At 37.4% G+C, this 20,996-nt stretch overlaps 1 protein-coding gene across 1 annotated transcript in view; it reads left to right on the top strand.

Annotated features, from left to right (window-relative positions):
* Positions 1-16,281, top strand: part of LOC127632847 (kinesin-like protein KIF21B) — a 115,572-nt gene extending 99,291 nt beyond the window's left edge. Inside the window, exons 28-33 of the mRNA XM_052111653.1 lie at positions 3,010-3,190; positions 3,347-3,511; positions 3,750-3,867; positions 5,092-5,262; positions 7,348-7,547; positions 14,884-16,281. Coding sequence (XP_051967613.1) covers positions 3,010-3,190; positions 3,347-3,511; positions 3,750-3,867; positions 5,092-5,262; positions 7,348-7,547; positions 14,884-14,932 — 884 coding nt within the window. The 3' untranslated portion in view covers positions 14,933-16,281. The remainder of the gene's footprint in view (positions 1-3,009; positions 3,191-3,346; positions 3,512-3,749; positions 3,868-5,091; positions 5,263-7,347; positions 7,548-14,883) is intronic.
* Positions 16,282-20,996: the final 4,715 nt, after the last annotated feature.

A 20,996-nucleotide genomic window follows, 5' to 3' on the forward strand; every position in this document is an offset into this window, starting at 1 on the left:
AATTAAATAAAGAACTAAAAATAGCTAGTTCTTAGAATTTTTGTCCAGTATGTGGCACTGTTCTGAATCTGCTGAGGTACTATCCGGGCATGATGGTTATCACTGAGTTATAAGCCAAAATAGCAATTTTTCTATCTCCTGACCAGTAGGGGGCAGTGCACCAAAACGCTGCAGGTAACTTTAGGGCCTAATGGTGATGACACGTACCAAGTTTCGTCCCAATTCCTCAAAGTCTTGCGGAGATACAGCCTCAAGTTAAATTTTGCGTGTTCTTCGTCTAATTTGTTGAAGCGATTTGTCCAGTCAGATTTTACTCACCCCTGTATTGTTATAACCCAATATGACTTTCTTTTTCTTAACACAAAGGGACATTTAAAAAAAAGTTGTGCTCTGTGATGTCATAAAGTGTTAGTTTATGATGACCACCTCTTTAAGCTTCAAAAGGATGCAAAATTATTATTCAGAAGTCTAATAAATTATTCCATGAGACTCGTGATTGTTATGAAAACATTATCTGAGGTGTGATAAAAAAATAAAAATAAGGTGCTCTTCAAACTGTCCTGAGATCAGTTCCCTTAAATCTTCCATTCATTCATGAACACTGTCAGTCAAGCCATTAACTGATTACTTTTTCATATGCAGCCTATCTCTCCGTTTAATTGAGTGCTCTGGCTAAAAAGAATACAATAAAATGAGGCTGGGCATAGGAATGCATCTATTCTTGGACTACAATATTTTGTATGCTCAGTTTTCTGGTTTCTGTGCAGCTGTTTTCTGTTCTTTTGTATTGGTGTGGCAGACTTGTTTTTAGTTAAACAAAACAAGTTTTCGCTTGAACACCACATTTCACCAGCGGGCTGCATGAACTACTGGTCTCGTGCAGTCTCATGAATGCAGAGGAGAGAGCAAAGGCAGGTCAACACTTTCACTACATACTGTAATACTGTGAGTAGATTTCTTTTCACCAAAACTTATTTTATGCTTTCGTTAATATCATGAGTCTCATAGAATAATTTATTAGACTTCTGAATTATACTTTTGCATGCTTTTGAAGCTTGAAGAGGTGACTGTCCATAAACTGCCATTGTATGACATCACTGAGCACACATTTTTTTCACAAATACTCCCTTTGTGTTAAGAAAAAGAAATAGTCATATTGGGTTATAACAACACAGGGGAGAGTAAACAATGACTGAGGGCGTTTTCACACCTAGTTATTATGAAAACTCCAAGTGGTATAACATGTATATGTGAACAACCCAAGTGGTCTCAGACCCCCCTAAAAGGACCCAAAAGCGAACCATACTCAGACCACCTTAGGCGGTGCACCTTTTGTGGTTCGATTGATTTATGCGATGTGATATTTTTTTAAAGCCTTAAAAGTAATCATATAGACCCATTTTATTATATGATTTCAAGTTAAATATCAATAAATTACTGCTTAAGGTGTAGGCCTATCTGTCATAAGCATATGTACACCTTAAGAAGTACGACAATTGCTTATCATAATAAGTGCAAAATTATTGTCAGCCAAATTTCATAATTGTGACCACCCTAGATGCACCTTAGATGCATTTTACTATATGTGAAACCACCCTGAATTTTCATTTTTGGGTCAACTAATCCTTTAACCAAAACATAAGACATTGATTAAATGATGCCTTTTATATGATATTTCAGAGAATGTAATATCACAGTAATATCGTCTATTGAACTGGGCAGCGCAATCCACATTTCTGTGAATTAATTTACATGCACAACCAACTGTTATTGCCATGGTTTGCAGCGTCAGCTTTAATCATCTTTTGGACAGTTTGGCTGTCGCATGTTGTAAGTAAAGACAGGCAGTGCATTACAGTGATTTTACCATTCTTAGGGTGTTCACTCTTGTAGTTCTGTTCTCTTGGTCCTCTTGGTCCGGACCAAAAAAGAAAATGATACATTTAGTCCTGGTTCACTTAGCGTTCACACTGGCATTTTAACACCGAACCTAAAGATACAAAACCAAAGGCATCAGGAAAAGCTTTTATGACGTATATTTTCTGACTGAACTTGCCGATCATCCAAAACAATTCTGGCTGGTGGGCTAAATGTGCTCGTTATATGTATATATTGTGGTATTTTTACCAGCTGAGAACAAACGAAGAGCTAATAAAATGTGTAATGGAGTCAAAATAGCAGCGCCAGGAATTCCTCCGTTGCACACACAAACGAAGATATGCTGCTGACGGCGGTTCCGTCGCCTGTACCGAACAATTATGGGCAACATAGCTCCTATGATGAGAAGAACCAGGTATGCTTGGGGTCAGTATTAGGCAAATTACTTCCTGTCTTTGGTCCATGTTGCGTTCATTGTCCCGCACCAGAGTTCATTTGGAAGCGGACCGAGACCCACTTTTCAGGCGGTCTCGGTCCGCTTGTTTGGTGTGCACCAAGGTTCAGGTGACAGCGTTCACACTTGTTCAAATGAACCGCACTAACAGAGCAATCGCACCAGAGTTCATTTTAATCGAACCAAAACTGCCAAACACTTAGAGGGTGTGCTTCACTTACCCATGGTAAAATCACTGTGACACATGGTGTTTTTTTTGTTTTTTACGGCACAAACAGTACTATAATAAAAACTAAAATGTTCAATAAACAGTTACATTTATTATTCATAATTATATAAATAAACAATTCTTTTGCCAAGTAAAATAGTTAATTATTCTAACTATTGGCTGTTTGTGTTAGCCAAATGACTTGGCAATTGTTGCATGAAAACATAATGTGAAGTCACAGATGTGTGTCATTGTACAACAGCTTTTCTGTTTTTATGAAACTTAAAGAATTATGAATTTAAGCATACAATATTTCTTTTCTTTCAAGCATTTGGTAATATTTGTAATGTAATGTTAAGAAGATTTAACATTTGTTTGTGTGCCCAAGGTTCTTGATGCTGGCTTTCACGAAAGTAAACCGTCTTGATTGTTTTAGGAGTAGTGGTAATATGTTATTTTTGGTGTTCAGATCGAACCTGCAAGATGTGGAATCTTGTAACTGGACAGGAAATAGGGGCGCTGAGGGGGCACCCTAACAACGTAGTTTCCGTCAAATACTGCAGCAACTCTGGCCTGGTCTTTACTGTTTCCACGTCATTTATCAAAGTATGGGACATTCGCGACTCTGCCAAGTGCATCCGAACATTCACGTGAGTATCTTTTCACCTTAGGACGTTTGCAATTAGCCGTACTATGAAATGCAGTTGAGACCGATGGAACAAAAAATGTCAAATTTCTAGCAGAATAAACAGTCTAGAATTTTCTGTAGCACAAATTTGTATTTACTTTGGTTATTCTGTTTTCAGGTCATCGGGTCAGGTGGTCTCAGGTGACGGCTGTGCTGGTACAACCACCCGCACCATCACCACAGCCCAGGGCGAGTACCAAATCAACCAGATTGCCCTCAATCCCTCTGGATCAGTTCTGTATGCTGCTGCAGGCAACACTGTCCGCACCTGGGACCTCAACAGGTGCATAATTCATTGCTTGGCCCGAGTTCAATAATCACAAAACACATGCAGAGGTGGTATTAGCATTTTTTGATGGTCATTTATTAATAAATTCAAAAACCCACCAGGCAAGTGGGTAGTAAAAGTTTTCCCATCACCATGCACATTTTCTTTTCTAAAAATATTAAGTAATGTATAAAGCCTTTATAAGTTAAACAAGTTTTGTTTCCGTAGACTGATAATACGATTTTATGTGCAGAATGCAGGCCACAGGAAAGCTGACAGGACACACTGGGTCAGTGATGTGTCTAACAGTGGGTTATTCTGGTGGGGGCAAAGACCAGGTCATCACCGGATCCAAAGATCACTACGTGAAGGTCTTTAGCCTCTTTTATCATTTATTTCATTTTATATTTGTGTCTCTGTTTTCTGATACCTAGTTTTTCCAAAATGGCATCCAACCTACGTAAACGGCAACAAGGCAAACCCAAAAAATATCTAATTTCCCATTTGTCCATATAGTTCTGATAGACTTGTACACACTGTATATTCAGTGTTGGGCAGTAACCAACTAAAAACGCGACGCTACTAAATTAAATTTTGCAGTAGTGCTACAGTAGTTAAAAAAGTGCAACCTCTGATTGTAGCTAACTACTTTTTCAAAAGGGTAACTTGACTGTACTTAACTTGAACTACTTGGAATTATGAGTAGCTTGTGGCATGCACTTAATTTATTAAAGGGCCATATGTTAGATAGTCCCTTTGTAAAGCTGCTCTGTTTACATTTGGAGAGGTAAATAATAACTTTTAAATGCCACATAGTTTTTAGTATAGGAACCAAATTTTGTGACTTCGTCAAGACTATCAAAATGATTGTTTTTAAAAGATATAACATTTAAAACAATGTTACATTATTGAGTTTGCAGGTCAGTTTTGACCAAGGCATTATGCAGATTTTTCTTTTTTTTGTACATCTATTAATTAGATATTTCCAATAACACACATTCACATTCAGTAGTTTATGCAAATAAACAGAATAGATTAGTTTAAAAACATTGAACAGAAATATTGATGTTGTATAGCTGTGATGTACTGTTGATTTGATGTAGTTAGAAAAAGAACATGTTGGTTTCAAAGATTTTAACTATTAAGGAGTTTTAAGCAGTTATTAGATATGAGTTAATATCAAATTCATTCAGATTACTTGTAACCCTCAGATTAGTGGTAGAAATGTAAGTACATTTTAAATAATGTTAAATTCACATAAAATGTCATAAAAATATAAATCTTCACATGTATAACACTGCTTTGGCTGTAGTAATTAATATTATTTAATGTCAAAGAATTTCTAAAAATGTTTTATTTAAAAAGAAATGGTATACTAAATAATAACATTTTTATTTCTCTGTTAACATGACAAATATATATAAATGTATGAAGTTAATAATGAGTTGCAATATGGATTTAGATGAAAACCATTGGGTTATAAATATTGTATAAGCTAAAATTCTCCTGGGTCAAAATTGACCTGCAATGCAAAACCTGTATGCAGATTCTGAATGCAACAAGAGGGTTAAGATAATGTTTTGAATGTAATGCAGATTTTTGACGTTGCGGAGGGCAGTCAGGGCAACATTGGACCGGCACATAACTTCGAGCCCCCTCATTACGACGGTATTGAGTGCCTTGCCATACACGGCGACATCCTGTTCAGTGGTTCACGTGACAACGGCATTAAGAAATGGGATCTGGGACAGCAGGAACTGATTCAGGTACAGGTTAAAAGAATATTATTGCATGTACACTATCAGTCAAAAATTGAGATTCGTTTGACTCCTTATTACCATTTCAAAAGCATCCCAGGTGGCATCCCAGAGAATGCCCAATATGTACAGCGATGTAATCCAGGCAAAGGGTGGTTACTTTTAAGAAGCTAAAATTTAGGATATTTTTGAATTGTTGTTCATTCTTTGTGACTACATTATTGACATACTTCCATTAGACTGATTTCATAGTTTTGCTGACTTTGTTAGTAGTGTGTCCAAACTTTTCACAGGGAGTGAATGCTCATGGATCTTTTTTATTTTTTTAATGTATTATATTATGTATTATATATATTATCAAAATGTCAGATGGCCTTATAGCAATTTTGCTCATTTTTGATGTGTACATTAACACTGGACACCTTTTGGATTGGTCAAGTGAAGTCATTTTTATTTGTATAGTGCTTTTCACAACACACATCGTTTCAAAGTAGCTTTACAGAAAAATTGGATTGTTGGATTGTTCAGCCCGCATGCATGTTATAATCTAATAAGTATGTTTTTGTTTCATTATTTGATCACCTGGGCTGCGTAGTTACCATAGCAGGCATTCAAAACAAGGGCCTCTTGTGTGGAGATTGCGTTCTCCACTTCAGATGCACAAATGAAATTTAGTTTAACTTTCATAGTATTATTTTGAGTTAATTATTCTTTTAAAGAACCAGAAAGCATTAGTGAAAAAGAAATGAGTAAATATTAAGCTGTAAGTGTATTATAGATGCAAGATGGGATCACATGTCTGACCGCAACTAAATGAAATACAATATACGATTCCAAAAATAAAATATACGTACATGACAAATGATGTTCAGAATGTAAAAGCCCAGCATTGACCCAACATTTCAGTGTCAATAGATGTAGAATGGCTTCATTTGACAGCAGGTTGGCGTCGTCACAGTCTAAGAGTTCTTGGTAATAAGTGAGATTTTATTGGTTGATTAAACTGATTATCACTGATTGATTATATCAGACAAGAACACCTATCAAAGTTTGCTGTCATCCAGACTGAAAAGGTCTAGAATAATGAGAGATTATTATAAGGCGATGTGAAAATGGGTTTTACAAAACTGAGCCTTCATCTTGCCAAGGGATGTCTGAATTATGTATTTAACAGTTACATTCTGTTTCATGTTGACAGTTTAAGCAGTTTGATGTTAAAATTTGATAGGTGGAACAAATATCTATAGGCAAAATATTGTGTCTGTTCCACAGGTGTTTTCTATAGAATGAACCCCCCACCTTCCTCACTCCTAGCTATTATTAAACACACACCTGTTAAATTAGACCAGAGCAATGATTGCACATCAGTACTGTTTTTATATTGATTGACAGTGTACATGACCACTCCACCTTTCAATTGCACTAGCAATATATTTGAATCCCGGGAGCATTAACATTGTTTAACCAGTGTGTTTATCTAAACACACATTTCACTATCTGGCCTGCCCTCTATGATTTCACGGCTGGGCAAATTTGCCCATATAAAGTGCTTTGGTTGTTCTCTTTATGAGAATTTCTGTCTGATTCCCCACAGATTTGTTGGAGAAATCAATCAAAACTTGGTGTTAAAATGAGGGAAATGCTTCTTGGTGACACATGGAGCTTCATAATTCCTTTAAAAAAGACTCTTATATTCGTAGTCTTGTTATTAGTTGTGTTTACTAAGGCAAGCATTGCTCATCTTTAGAGTTTGGGATTTTTCAAACCCCCTTAGCCATAATTAAAAAAGCTTTGGTCTGTTTGTGCTACGGACATAAATGATGCCTTTAAAATTATTCTGTTACTTTTATAAGGGATCAACAAAATTCCATAGACCAAAGCAAGGCCCTAGCCGCCACCCAGAACACCCTAATAACCACACAGCAATGTGTGATAAATAAACTCAGAACACCCAACCGCCTAGCAATGACCTGGCAGCCACCCACAATACCTTAGCATCATAGTGGCGAGTTTTGTACGGTCAAGCACCACCTACATTTTCTTTAGAAAATATACAAATCAAGTTTTACATGTTAAAACTGTCCATCCCCACAGCAAATCCCAAACGCCCACAAGGACTGGGTGTGTGCACTGGCGTTTGTTCCGGGGCGGCCCATGCTCCTCAGCGCTTGCAGGGCAGGCATGCTCAAAGTGTGGAACGTGGACAACTTCACCCCTATCGGAGAGATCAAGGGCCATGACAGCCCCATCAATGCCATCTGCACCAACTCCAAACAGATCTTTACAGCATCCAGGTATGTACAACTCGCAAGAAATGGCGTCAGGGAAAAGACTACGGTTCTGGGAGAAACTTGTAAGAATGTGTCATGACGGTCGACTAGTTGACCCACAACCGATTTTTTTTTTTATACATTTATTTTAGTTTTGATAATTTTAGCAGCAGCACTAACTGACAACATGCTGTGTTTCATTGTTAAAAAAAAAAAGGGAAGGAACCACACACTTTAAGATCTCCCAAAGACTGGATTTAATAAGTGATGTTTCAATCCATTCAGCTCTCCCTCAGAATTAAAATATACTTAACACCCCATCTTTTATAGTAAAAGTTGCATGATAATTCTGGTCACATGCTTCGACAAAAACAATGCATCTAAACAACAATAAATGTAAACAGTTCACAGATATCTTTATCAAATCATACTCTTAATCAAATTATACTCATTTTTGGCACTAATATCAACAAAACTAGCAACATTCTGTGCAAATAATTAGAACAATTTTAACTAAGTTTAATTTAAACAAACAGATTATTATAGAGTAGTAAGTAAAAGAATGGTCTAATGTTAAAATCGATCCAAAAAAGGCAAAGATAACTTTTATGGATCTACAAATTAGAAACTATCTGTGGTACAGTTTGTATTGAGTCATGTGATCTGAATTGCCCTGTGACTTGAACTATTAAATATGGATTTTAAGTATATTTTGCTGAATGTCTCAAAATGTCACGTTAAATCCTGTCTATGGGAGCTCTTTCGGTGTGCGATTCCTTCATTTACTTGTTTGTAATATATTTTGGGATCCGGCACCCACATATATACATTTTTGGATATGTGTGGCATTGTTAGACAGTTAAGCCCTTTTTTGAAGCTCCAAAAATTACATGTAGCCATCATGAAAGTAAACCTTTTCTTCTGAAGTGAAATGCAAGGCATGTATAAGAAATAGATCAATATTTAAAACTTGCACTAAAAATTCCCTAGGGTCGAGGTAATGCAGCCTCTTGCATGACGCAAGCGCGTTGGCAAGTTCACGCAAGAAATGAAGCTTGAAATACAAAGATACGGAAGCGGAGTATTTTTTACAACTGCGGCGCCATCTTGGAACAGTCAGCAAGTAGAGTTGTTTGAATTGTTTTGAATGCAAGTGAATGGAGGAGCCATTGCTCAGACAACTGCACAAACTGCTTTTGTGTGGAAACCGCATCGCAGTCCATAGGAACAGCTGCTAATAAGGTATCTGCGTATGAATATTCATGCAGAGGAGGCTTTCGTGCTTGAGTCTCACAAGAGGCAGTTTGAACTCAACTCTCGTCAATGAGTTGGCCAGAAGTGAACATGTTTAGTAAAAGTTTTAAATATTGATCCATTTTGTCACACACACCTAGCGTTTCACTTCAGAAGGCATTAAATAATCCACTGGAGTCATATTGATAACTTTTATTATGGCTATATGTGCTTTTTTGGAGCATCACAAATTTGGCACCCATTCGCTTACATTGTATGGACCTACAGAGCTGAAATATTCTTCTTAAAATCTTTGTTTGTGTTCTGCTGAAGAAAGAAAGTCATACACATCTGGGATAGCATGAGGGTGAGCATATAATAAGAGAATTTTCATTTTTGGGTGAACTATTCTGTTAAATACATCCCTTTTATTTATTTTTTTATTTGAAACTCGTAAATGCATTCCTTTTAAAGCACAATTGCTGCAGCCCTACACGTTCAGACAGACGTAATTGACTATTGTTTAGTGTCTCACGCTCTTTTTATTTCTTTTCTTTTTTTGAGCATTCTGAACATGCATATGTAAATGCCACATAATTATCATGTCCGATCAAGGTCAGGTTAACCTGAAACATAAACCCGACATTCAGGCAACACACCGACTAGTCTATTTTTGTTTAAATGAAAATCAATTGAATCTGTCTGTTATGAGTAACTTGTCCATTTCTGCAAACCTCTTCAGACTCTGCTCTCTTGTAATGTATTTTTCCAAAGAGCAGACCACTTAGAAATGTTAAGTCAGACTAGTATGTTTTTTTTTAAGACTGACTTTTGTCTAATTCTAGGGAGTTTTTTTTGTAAAGCAGATGGTGTGGGCAAGGCATTCGGGATTGTTTGAATGGTATTCATTAATGTGACTAACAAAGCTATCCTGTTCCCTCGTCTCTCTCTCTCTCTCTCTCTCTCTGTCTCTCTCTCTCTCTCTCTGTTTGTTTCTCCTTCCCTTCTCGCTCTGGGGCCTAATAACTACAGCGACTGTCGCGTGAAGTTGTGGAGTTATGTCCCTGGGCTCACGCCCTGTCTGCCCCGTCGGGTCCTGGCCATCAAGGGCCGGGCTACCAGCCTCCCCTGAGCCTCCACTAACACCTCCTGCCTCTGGTACTGTCCTTTCTCTCACTTTACCTCTTTTCTGTTCTTTTGGCTCTCTGCTTGAGTGAATTTTTACCCTGTCCCTCTGTAGTTATTTACAAAAGTTCCCTTGCAACAAGTGCACATATCATATAATAGTGGTCAGTTGAGTCTTAGATGGTGCACCAAAAGACTGATGCATTTTGCACACACATATGGCACAATTCAATCTGATTGGCAGTCAAAGTGAATAGGTTTTTTATCAGTCTGCAAGGAAGCAAAATTGTTTTCAGGAAGAATGTGTTGCTGGATTTATGAGGTTCAATGAAGGGGTGGGTGATATAAGTAAAAATGTATATTGCAATGTAATCTTGGAGTAGATCAGTCCTGCCTGTGAAATACTCTGAATATATTTTATTCATATATATTATTCAGAATATATTTCTGAAGGATGGGATTCTATTATTCCTTTGGTGTACTTGGATGACACTTTCTTACCTGTGACAACAAAGTGTACATATCACATAAAAGCAGAAGTCTGTGCCTCAAATGACACGCCCACAGACCAGTCACGTATTGTCTGATATACTTGGCACACAAAAATGGTAACAACCTTCTAAAACTCCAATCTGATTAGTTTGCTGGCAGCTGGCTGCACAACCTCTGAGAGTCAGGGGGTACACATTTTTATCAGTCTTGGTAGAAACAAAATCGAGATATAATCATGCACAACTGAATGTCCATAAAATAGCCAGTAGTTATTATTTCTAAAAGTTATAGTTCACCCAAAACTTTAAATTTTGTCAATATTTGCTCATGGTGTCCCAAACTCATATGACTTTCTTATATGGAACACAAAATAAGATATTTTGAAGAATATCTGGCTGTTCTTTTCCCCCACACAATGTAAGTCAATGGGTCCAAAAATGTCATGCTCCAAAAAGGAAATAAAGGCAGCCTAAAAGTAATCCAAATGACTTGCATGTTTTCAACTTATGAGTAAAATAAGATACTTCATGACACATGGAAATTTTGTTCTACAACATGTATTACACACTTTCATACCTCAAACATGAATTTTGAAGCCCCTTTGTGATTTAAAAAAAAAGTATACAATTCAATACGGGTTCAAAATTCACGTTTACGTTTACATTTATGCATTTGGCAGACGCTTTTATCCAAAGCGACTTACAGTGCAATTATTACAGGGACAATCCCCCAGGAACAACCTGGAGTTAAGTGCCTTGCTCAAGGCCACAATGGTGGTGGCCGTGGGGTTTGAACCAGTGACCTTCTGATTAACAGCCCTGTGCTTTAGCCACTACGCCACCACCACTCCATTTTTTCCACGTTTGAGGTATAAAAGTTTATAATAGATATTGTAAACAAAACATCCACGTTTCTTCAAGTAATATTTACCACAGACCTTATTTTACTCATTAATTCAAAACTCCCATTATAAAACCCCAAAAGAAAATCCAGAGGGAACCCATAACTAATTCCCTTCTGGGTTTGAGGACAACAAACTGGTACAGCTCTATAGCTTTAGGTAAGAAACAAACTCAAAAATGCAGTCCTTATTCACAAAAAAATCTTCTCTTCTGCCCAGCTCTACTATGCATGTTCATGAGAAGCTTGCTCACATATGTTTGCACTTGACGCATGCATGTTTGCATGTTCATGCGTGAACATCTGGTTGTATCGTGCATACGTCAGTTCTTGCATGAACAAGATGCATGAACACATGCGTCAAGCTGAATTTTTGCTTTGTGTCATGTTGCTTTAGAAGACATGGATTAAAACGACATAAATCATATGGATTACTTTTATGCTGCCTTTTATGTGCTTTTTGAAAATGTTTTTACATCACATGGACAAAAACGATCTGAGATATTCTTCAAAATATCTTTTGTGTTAAAGAAACAAAAGTCATTTGACTTTGTGATGGATGAAATTTCTGAAAGTCCGCTCACTTTTTCTAGTATTTATTTATTTAAGTTTTTCTATATTGTCTTTACCACCTTTTACTGTGGCATTATTTAAAATAGTTCACTGCTACTGTCGCGTTGCAATCTGTCATTATTGTAGCAGATTCTCACAACCTTAAATAAACCTGTCGGTCAGATGGTTCTTCCTGTCAAAGTGAGTGGTTTATGGACAGTGTAAGCTACAGTGTGGATTAGACCTTATGCCAACATCTGGCAACATGATTCATTTACTTGAACAGGGTAGCTATGAAAATGAGTGCTAAGGTTAGACCTTGGTTCTACAACCATTACAAATTCTCAAAAGATTGTGAAAGATTGTTAGTTATGCAGACTAGTGGTCGACCGACATGGTTTTTTTAAGGGCCAATGCCAATATCCAGAGAGCAAGGTGGCCGATAGACCGATATAATTGCCGATATATCACACACTTTAATTCAGTAAATAACATGCAAATAAAATATTTACTCAAAGCTTTTATTCTGTAATAAATCTAAGATTGTGTTTTAAATGGTAGATGGCAGTTTCTTTTGATTTCTGTTTAGTCATCCAATATAGTAATTTATTTGCACCTAAATAAATAGTTAATATTAGAGGTGTGAATCTTCACTGGCCTCATGATTCGATTACGATTCAAATGGTAATGATTTGATTATAAAACAATTCTTGATGCATCTTGTCCTTCAATTTCTTTTTTCAGTTGCTTCAAAATATATTTTTTACTCTCAATTTTTTCCCTTTCAACATTTTATTTAACAGCTGTTTTAAAAATCAAGAGTAGAGAAAGGCATCGGGAGGGAGAGGGAAGAAAAAATAATACAATGAAAACACCGCCAACATCTCCCGAACCGCTACCTCATCATTATTGTCTTCGGTGTTTTCCACCTTTGTGTGCAAATCAGTGCAATTATGGGTGCAAGCTCATCTTCATGTTTGTAGGATTCTAATCACGAATAAACTCTCCCATTGCTATGTGCGTGGGTTTGTGAAAGAATTTCGGGATCGTAGTTTCATTCGGGCACAAATGGTCATGTGTTTGATACAGCTGGTCTGCAAACAGTCGTATTTGTGCACTTGACTTTAGTGTATGCACTTAACTCACGTCTTTTTTTCCATATCTGTCTTTGGCGCACACCACTGGTCTGCCATGATTTAAACTGAACTCAGAATCGATTCTGATTCTTTTGAGAATCGATTCAGAATCGCACGATGCATCGCTGAAAGATTTTTTCCAAAAGCTCTAGTTTTTGGGATTATATTAGTATTAGGAAGAAGGAAATAACACATTTGTCCAGCAACATCCAATGACATGTGCTCATTAGCCATCACATACTCACAAAAGACAGAATTAAACCAATTTAATATAATAACAACAGTGAATATGACACTTATAGCACACGTGAAGTGCTTTTACTTTGAAGTTACTTGGAAAGCAAACCGTTTGTGTACATGTTGTCATTTAAAGGAAAAGGGGAAATTCTTAAATTAATTTAAAATTTTCAATTCAGCTTTTTACTCAGATTGTTAGGCTGTGCTGGATAGTATAATTTGTAATTAAAAAGCTGTATTACTGTAAATTAAAAAAAAAATAAAAATAGAAGCATTTTCACAAGTGGACAGATATGCATTGTGCTGAGAAGCCAATTGTAGTGGCTTGGATGTACATACAGTTTGATGAAGGGTTCAGTGTTGTGAATGGCCAGGCCATTTTCAGCAGTGTTTCTGGCAGCTAGAGGCAGTCAGTGTAGAGACTTGAGCAAAGGCGTGACAGTTCCTGAAGGTTTAAGACAAGTCGAGCGGCAGTATTTCAAATGCACTCAAGGGGACGCGAGCCGCGGAATGCCTGAGAACAAACTTCACAGTTCAGTGGTGTCATTTTATTGTTGTCGGAGTTGTCAATTATTTCTTGCTCTGTTTGTTATTTCTCCCTCTGTGTATTATCTTTGTTTCTTTCTTTTCTTTTCTGTTTCCATGCTCTCTCACTGCACCAGTTTCATTTCATAAGCCAACTTTTTTTCAGATGTTTTATTCTTCTCTTGATCCCACAGAACTTCTCCCTAGTCCTTCATTTTCTTTGGGCCAAGAAGGAAATTGTGATTAGGCACTGAACTAATAATTATTATTATTTATTTTTTTCCTGTCTCAGTGTGCTTAAGTTGAATCATGTTTTAAGAACACAATTCAAGCCTATTGCAACTTTAATTGCGTTCAACACCAGTGGCATAAATCCTTTTAATTGGTTCAAGTTCAGGTCTAGGTACCACCAGATATCATCTTCCTCAACACCCTTTGAGACCTGGTGCCATTTCCCCCATTCCCACTGCAATATTGGTGTTTTTAACCTGTCGTATGTTCCTGTTAAGTCAAGGTACTTTTCTATCAAGTGGTTTTAGCAAGATCTAGCACGATTAGAGAGTTTGGTGAAGATTTCCTCTTTAGATCAATGACTACATCTTATTCTTTTTTCTTTTTAGACTTATGTATAAAACAACTATTTGCCAGTGGGGTAAGATAAATAAACTTAACTTCAGATATATCATCTTAAAACAGTAAAACATCTTGTTTAAAGGATGTTTTGATTTTTTACTGGGAAAAAATACTAATTAAGACAATAATACTGAATAAGAATAGGATTTTGTTGCAGTGAAGAATTTATTTGAACTTTCTCCCCAGACCATTGACACATTTATTTCAATCGTACTGCAATATAAAAATATTTGTCATTAGAAATACTGTGTGCTTGTTAAGATGCAAGCATGTGAGTCTGGGGCTTGATCTGGCAGCAGGGTTTTGATTTTTATTTGGGATAAAAAGGTGCTTGCACATAATTGGTGAGAGAGGCAGGGACTTGTGTGGCGGTTTCTCTTTGTGAACTCTTGGTTTTGAAGTCTGTGCCATCTCTTCAGTGTGAGGAGCTACAATGACGGTATCTGAAGATTGTTTCTAATTATTGGCCCTGTGCCTCTCCTCCACCTCTCCTCTCATTTTATATCTCACTTTTTTTTCTCCCGCAGTGACATGACAGTAAAGATCTGGCATCCGAAGATGGGGAAGAAAAGGTGACAATCCTGATTTTGGAATCATTGTTATCGATGGGGCTCTTTATTTTTGAGCCGGCTGCCAATTGGATGTGACAGTCCAACTTTATGGTGCCTAAAGCTGTCCTTGGCATGAAGTCCCTGGTTCAGAGGTCTCATTTCAGAAAGTCGGTTAGATGGACCTTCCCAAAGGAGAAGAGACACAGCTGTGTTTAGAAGACACAAACCTTCAACATCTCAGAAAATGAAGCCAACAGTCTGTCCGAGGAACTGCCATTTACCATCTTCTGGATGTTTTATTGGTGCCATTTTGGTTACACCTCATTTGACACTGAAATTGTAGCATCTGTACTATGAAGTGTCCGTTTGCATTTCCTGTCTAGGAAAAAAGTCCTTGTGACATCTTTGTCTGCAGCTGCTGTTTTTTTTCTGCGTAATTTCCATGTCAAGGACAACAAAGAATACAAGATGAAGGAAGGCCACTTCAGAGTTGCACTGACATGAAGTTTTTTTTTCTTCATCCTAGAGAGCCATATGACTTTGGTCAGAGGCTTGTCACTATAACCATTGCCAGTTAGTCTCCAGAAAATTCCTTAATGACTGTAGTTGAAGACTAGATGAAGATGAGCAGATGCAATGTTGTCCAACTCAGTTCTGAGACATTGTGCAATAGTACGGTCCTCCACTTATTTCAATGACCTCCTCTACGGGAGGTTTCTCTGAACATTTCAAAAGGCTAACGACTTCCTTAAAACTTCCTTAAACCACAGGCAAACACTGGGCACCACTTTGTACAACCCTTCCGACAGGCTTCCTTTGCTTTTGAAATCCATTGTTTCCCTGTTGCTGTTGCCATTGTTTCTCTGTTGCTGTGAATTTTTACTTTGTCTACCTCAGGTTTAAATTACATTTCGGTTTGCCGGATCCCAGCTTTATTATCCGTGATGTGTAGATAGAGGTCTCAGAAGTGGAATGCAAAATTTAGAGTCTGCTGAGTGAGCATTTTGAGGGTGTGCACATAATATGCCCAGTTTACCAGGGGACTGTTGGGTTTATTATTACTAACAGGATGTTCTACTTAAACTCATAGAATTAGAGCTGCCTCAGATTCAAACGTCTGATTATTTGGCAGCGATCCCCCTGTGGACACCAGAAAATGGCCCAACCATGTTGCTGCACACAGTTTTGTCATCTTGGAACGATAGAGGAGATAGCTTTAACGCAGTTATTATTGCAGAACTGTTTTAGACAATCCGACCCTGGATTGTTAGATGAATTGTTTTTTTTAATTATTTGCCCAATATTTATATTGGGCAAAATAAAACGACCAAACAATACATTGCTTGGGACAAACCATACCAACCTATACCACTACCCCCCACACACACACACACACACACACACACCCCCGACATACCCTAAGATTGCATCCTAGTACTGGACCTGATACTCTCTATATAACATTTTAAAACATAAGTGTTAAATAATTTGCAAACCATTTGTAGGTTCAGATGCAACTTTTGATATTGTCTTTCTAGTCCTCACCATGTCTTGTCCATGTTTATGAAGTCACATAATGAGAGAAGCATAACCATGCCAAAGGGCGAATTTCACATAACGTCTCAAATCAGAACTATATTTCTCCCCAAAATCAAAAGATGGAATAATAAATTATATATTTGCCTAAATACAATGAAGCCTTTTTTTAAGTACCATGAAGATTTACATTATGACATTATTTTCATGACAAATAATAATCCCCCTTCCCCCCAATTCTCATTACCACAATGGAAAAGGATTGTTGTAAAAAGTTGTAAAGGGTTTGTACAGCATTATTTGTTGTACAATCTAATGGAAATCACCATTGAGAATGATGCAAATTACAAATTGATCTCTAAATGTTGTCACAACGTAGAAAATGTTAATGGTCCTAAAATAGGTTTAATTTTTATTTATATATATTTAAACAAATCTTTTTTGTTTGTTTTTTTGTCTTTGGGTGAAATATGACCTTTACATGTTTTTGTGATAGTCACTCTAAGAGAACACGAGATATACAATTTGTACAATTGCTTAAATATGACACACAGATATATTGAAATGCATCTTTATATAAAATAATAATTTCTGTACCAGCTCACTCCTTTACAAGCATCCAATGATGTTAGTTAAACTAGGTCAATTTTGAGATTTTTTTTTTTTTTTTTTTTTTCTATCCTTCTTGAAAAATATCAAATAAAACTGGAAGCAGCCTTCTCTGTATTGAAGGATATGTCATGCCTGGTGGGGGTATGTGGGCGTTGGCAAGCTTGTCTTGGAAGAACACATGCAACTTTATTTTTAAGCCATCAGTCTTGCGGTGCCTCGCGCCGCTCCCTTCCCAGGCTTTCCCAGATTTACAGTCTTTTTTTAATGAAACATATCGATCACTCTTATCTGCACAACATTTCCAGGTGGCCACTGGCAATTTTGTACCTATGCGCAGCAGCCTCGTTCAAGAGCCACTGGAAGGATGAAGCGCTTATTTCCAGGTGACAGGGATGTGGTTTATCTGCTGAACGACCCACAGCACTGTTAATCGCACGTCAAGTGCTGCAGTGGGGATTCCCAAGCTCCGAAAAGAGCTTTATCGTATATGAAAGATATGATAATAATTAGCCATGAAGCCAAAAGGATTTAATCAAACTGTGAGATTGACCCTTTTTTGATGTGCAGCAAGCACTTTCATGTTTCATGTTTCAGTTTCATTATTCCTTTCAAACACAGTGCAATGTCACAAAGCTGTTAAAGTCATCTGAAGCTACTTCATGTATGAGCATCCAACAGAGAAATCTGTTAGCATGATCATTTACATACTGTGAAGCTCATATATATGCATACATATTCATGAGGAAGAACACATTAGGGGTGTCTTCACTCTTAAGGTTAGTACTTGGGTTAATAGATCTCTGCCAATGGATTGCAGCTTATTCAGTTTGCCTTTTTTAATTTGACAGTAGGGGGAGTATGTTCTGCACCCTCATTAAACTAGTATTTCATCCTTAAGTATATAGGTTACAGTACAGAACTGTAGAAACATAACATTATAGTGTGGAATTTGACCAAATGACCAATTGTTTGGTCCTCTCTCCACTGCAAATAAGTAATACACTCATAAACTGAAATGCAATTTGGATCTTTTCTACAAATACCCAGAATTTGGAACGAGGTCAAATTTAATAAATAATGATCGGAGCCTCCACTTCAAAGGATTTTTCTTTTCAAACAAAATGCTGCTTTCTACCATCATGCATCTCTTTTTATATGTGTTTGTGTATCTTGCACTTGAGAGAAAGCAGTTGAAATACACAGCATCAAAATTTGTTGCCAAAGTTTGATTTAAACAATCACTTGTTTAAATCAACAACTTCTTTTTTCCTTTTTTTTGGGGTGGGGGTGTTTCCCATTTTGGCATGTGTCGCATAGTGATTCGCCTCAATCCGGTTGGCGGAGGACGAATCTCAGCTGCCTCCGTGTCTGAGACTGCGCATCTTATCACGTGGCTTGTTGAGCACGGAGACATAGCGAGTGTGGAGGCTTCACGCCATCCGCCGCGGCAAACATGCTCAACTCACCACGCGCCCCACCGAGAACTAACCACATTATAGCAACCACAAGGAGGTTACCCCCCCATGTACCCTCGTTAGCAACCGGGCCAATTTGGTTGCTTAGGAGACCTAACTGGAGTCACTCCTCTCTCCTTTTGTGTCCAAAATCTCATTGGTTTAAAAGACTGCTTCTAAGATTGACAGTTACAACCTTAAATACCTGCCGCTACTTACTTTAACAGTAATGCCAATCAATGTTCTGCCATTCCTGGTGCTCAGTTCAAGGACGGTCTTTTGCAGTGATGACACACAGTATTGGAAGCTTTTGGGCTTTTACAACCCAATCTCATACATAATATATTAGTTGGCTATTTTGTATGGTCTTACACGATGTTGTTTGCATAAACTCGACTTCATCACGTGCAAATTCCCAGATGTGTAATGTGGAAGTAAGTCCAAGTTCTGTGCACGAGACGTTAAGGACATACTTATTAATATCATGCCCTTATCTAAACTTAACCAATCAGTAGAGTGTGTAAACATGATAGGAAGATGTTGTGTGTGACAGAAGGAAGTAATTGTCGCATAATAGATAGAAACAGTGTCCAGCGATGTCATTGGCTGTAGTGAAAGTCGATGGAATTCAAACGAGTGCAGTCGTACGATATCATCCGAATTAGCCAAATTTAGAAAAGTTGTACAAATCCTGACAATTTCATTGTGGGAGTGGGTTGGCTTTTATCATTTTCATTGCATTCAGCTTCACAGCAGTAATTTACCAGTACGTTTAGTCAGAGCTTATTTGTGGCTTTAAGGTGCTCAGAATTTATATTCTAGGCCAGTGATGCATGCCACTAAATACATAAGCTTCTACATCTGTGTGTAGTCTCAAATAAAAGCTTTTCTGTACAGGGGAGATTATAGACACCTCTGCCTATAAAGGACCTTTGATTGAAATCGTGTTATCTTGGACTATTTAGCAGCGTTGCCTCCTGTAATGCCAAAGGTATTCAGGATTTTACTGGCAGTATATCTTTGTCCAAGCTGCCTTACACCATCTATCGCTGTCTCACGCTCTGAACCGCAGGACGATTCTGCAATACGCCTTTAGAAATGTACACTCGTTTCAGCATGTGTAACATCATGCCACCTTGAAACTTTGTTTTTAAATGCCTTATGCATATTTTGGAGGTGCTTTCCAGTTACCTGGCAACTCAGGTATGCAATTAATATACAGATTAAAGAAAGATGTTTAAGTAATAGAGAAAAGAGGCTGAATGTAAAGGCTTTGACAGAACAATCAACTGACCCAGTAGCAGTTTATATGCTTTCATCTGTTTTGTTCAAGTCATCGTAAAACTGCTGACTTTTAGTTAATCAAATGGTTTATTGATCTGGTGAAGGCAGGTGCTGAGAGATTGTAAAGCACAGTGTGGCATACCAACAAAGGTTACAGGTGCCTTTTATTTCTTAGACTTCTCCCAAGCAATGTAAATGTTTGTACAGACTTTGAATTTGTCACACGTGCATGTGACCAAACTGGGTGTAAAATATTTGACTAGATTTTGTACAGGTTTTATTTAATGAGCATTCCTCCAGAGAAATAAACAAACAAAAAAGATATGTTGTGGATTTCTTTGTCCTTTATTGTAACCACATAAAGAGTGACTTCAGCATGTTGTTATTGTTTTGTTTTCATGCTGTCTATCTCAGTGATACCGTTTAGATCCTGTTTCCTGTCTGTGATGATCCTGCTGATATGATCTGTTTAAAATCAGTGCTGTCATCAGTAACTCAGAAACCGTTTTGAAGCATAGTACTACTTGCAGGGCTGAATCGCATGAAGATGTGATAATAAACCAGTATTTCACACTTATTTAAACAGTGTATGGGTTACAGTACAGCACTGTAGAAACATAACATTATAGGGTGATATTAAAACAAATGATATTTTACAACAATATCAAAAAAGACAAAATTATATTTTGTTTAAAAAAAACAAAAAAACTTCTTGGTCCCAAAAACGGATTGCATATTCTGACAGGTTTCGTGAGATTCCCCCACAGATGTTTCAAATTGTGTCTACCATTCAGAACATGGACAACCCTTGAGGGAATAAACGATATTTGTCACATAACTGAGATATTTCCCTTGATAATAGTGACAAAAGACTCCGACATGATATTTCTAACAGGGATTGATCAAGCTTTCTATGTCCCACCGGATATCTGCGGTAATGCTGAAAGTTTGAACTTGCAAAAGCATTTTGTAAAACAAATCGACAACAAAAATAGTATAGTAAGAACCTTTTATTGACTATGTGGGAACAACGAGTCCATTGAATTGCGTTGGCTCCTGATGCTGTTACAGAGTGCAGAGGGAGATGGGGCTTTCCGGAAAGACCAGTGCAATTTAAACAGCGCTCATATGTCTTCATTTCGTGTGTAAACCGGCATCATTAACTAGAGTGGGCGTGCTTGTCTTTCTTTCCTCGGGAGGACT

This window comes from Xyrauchen texanus, chromosome 39 (genome assembly GCF_025860055.1).
Source record: "Xyrauchen texanus isolate HMW12.3.18 chromosome 39, RBS_HiC_50CHRs, whole genome shotgun sequence".
Classification (NCBI taxonomy): Eukaryota; Metazoa; Chordata; class Actinopteri; order Cypriniformes; family Catostomidae; genus Xyrauchen; species Xyrauchen texanus.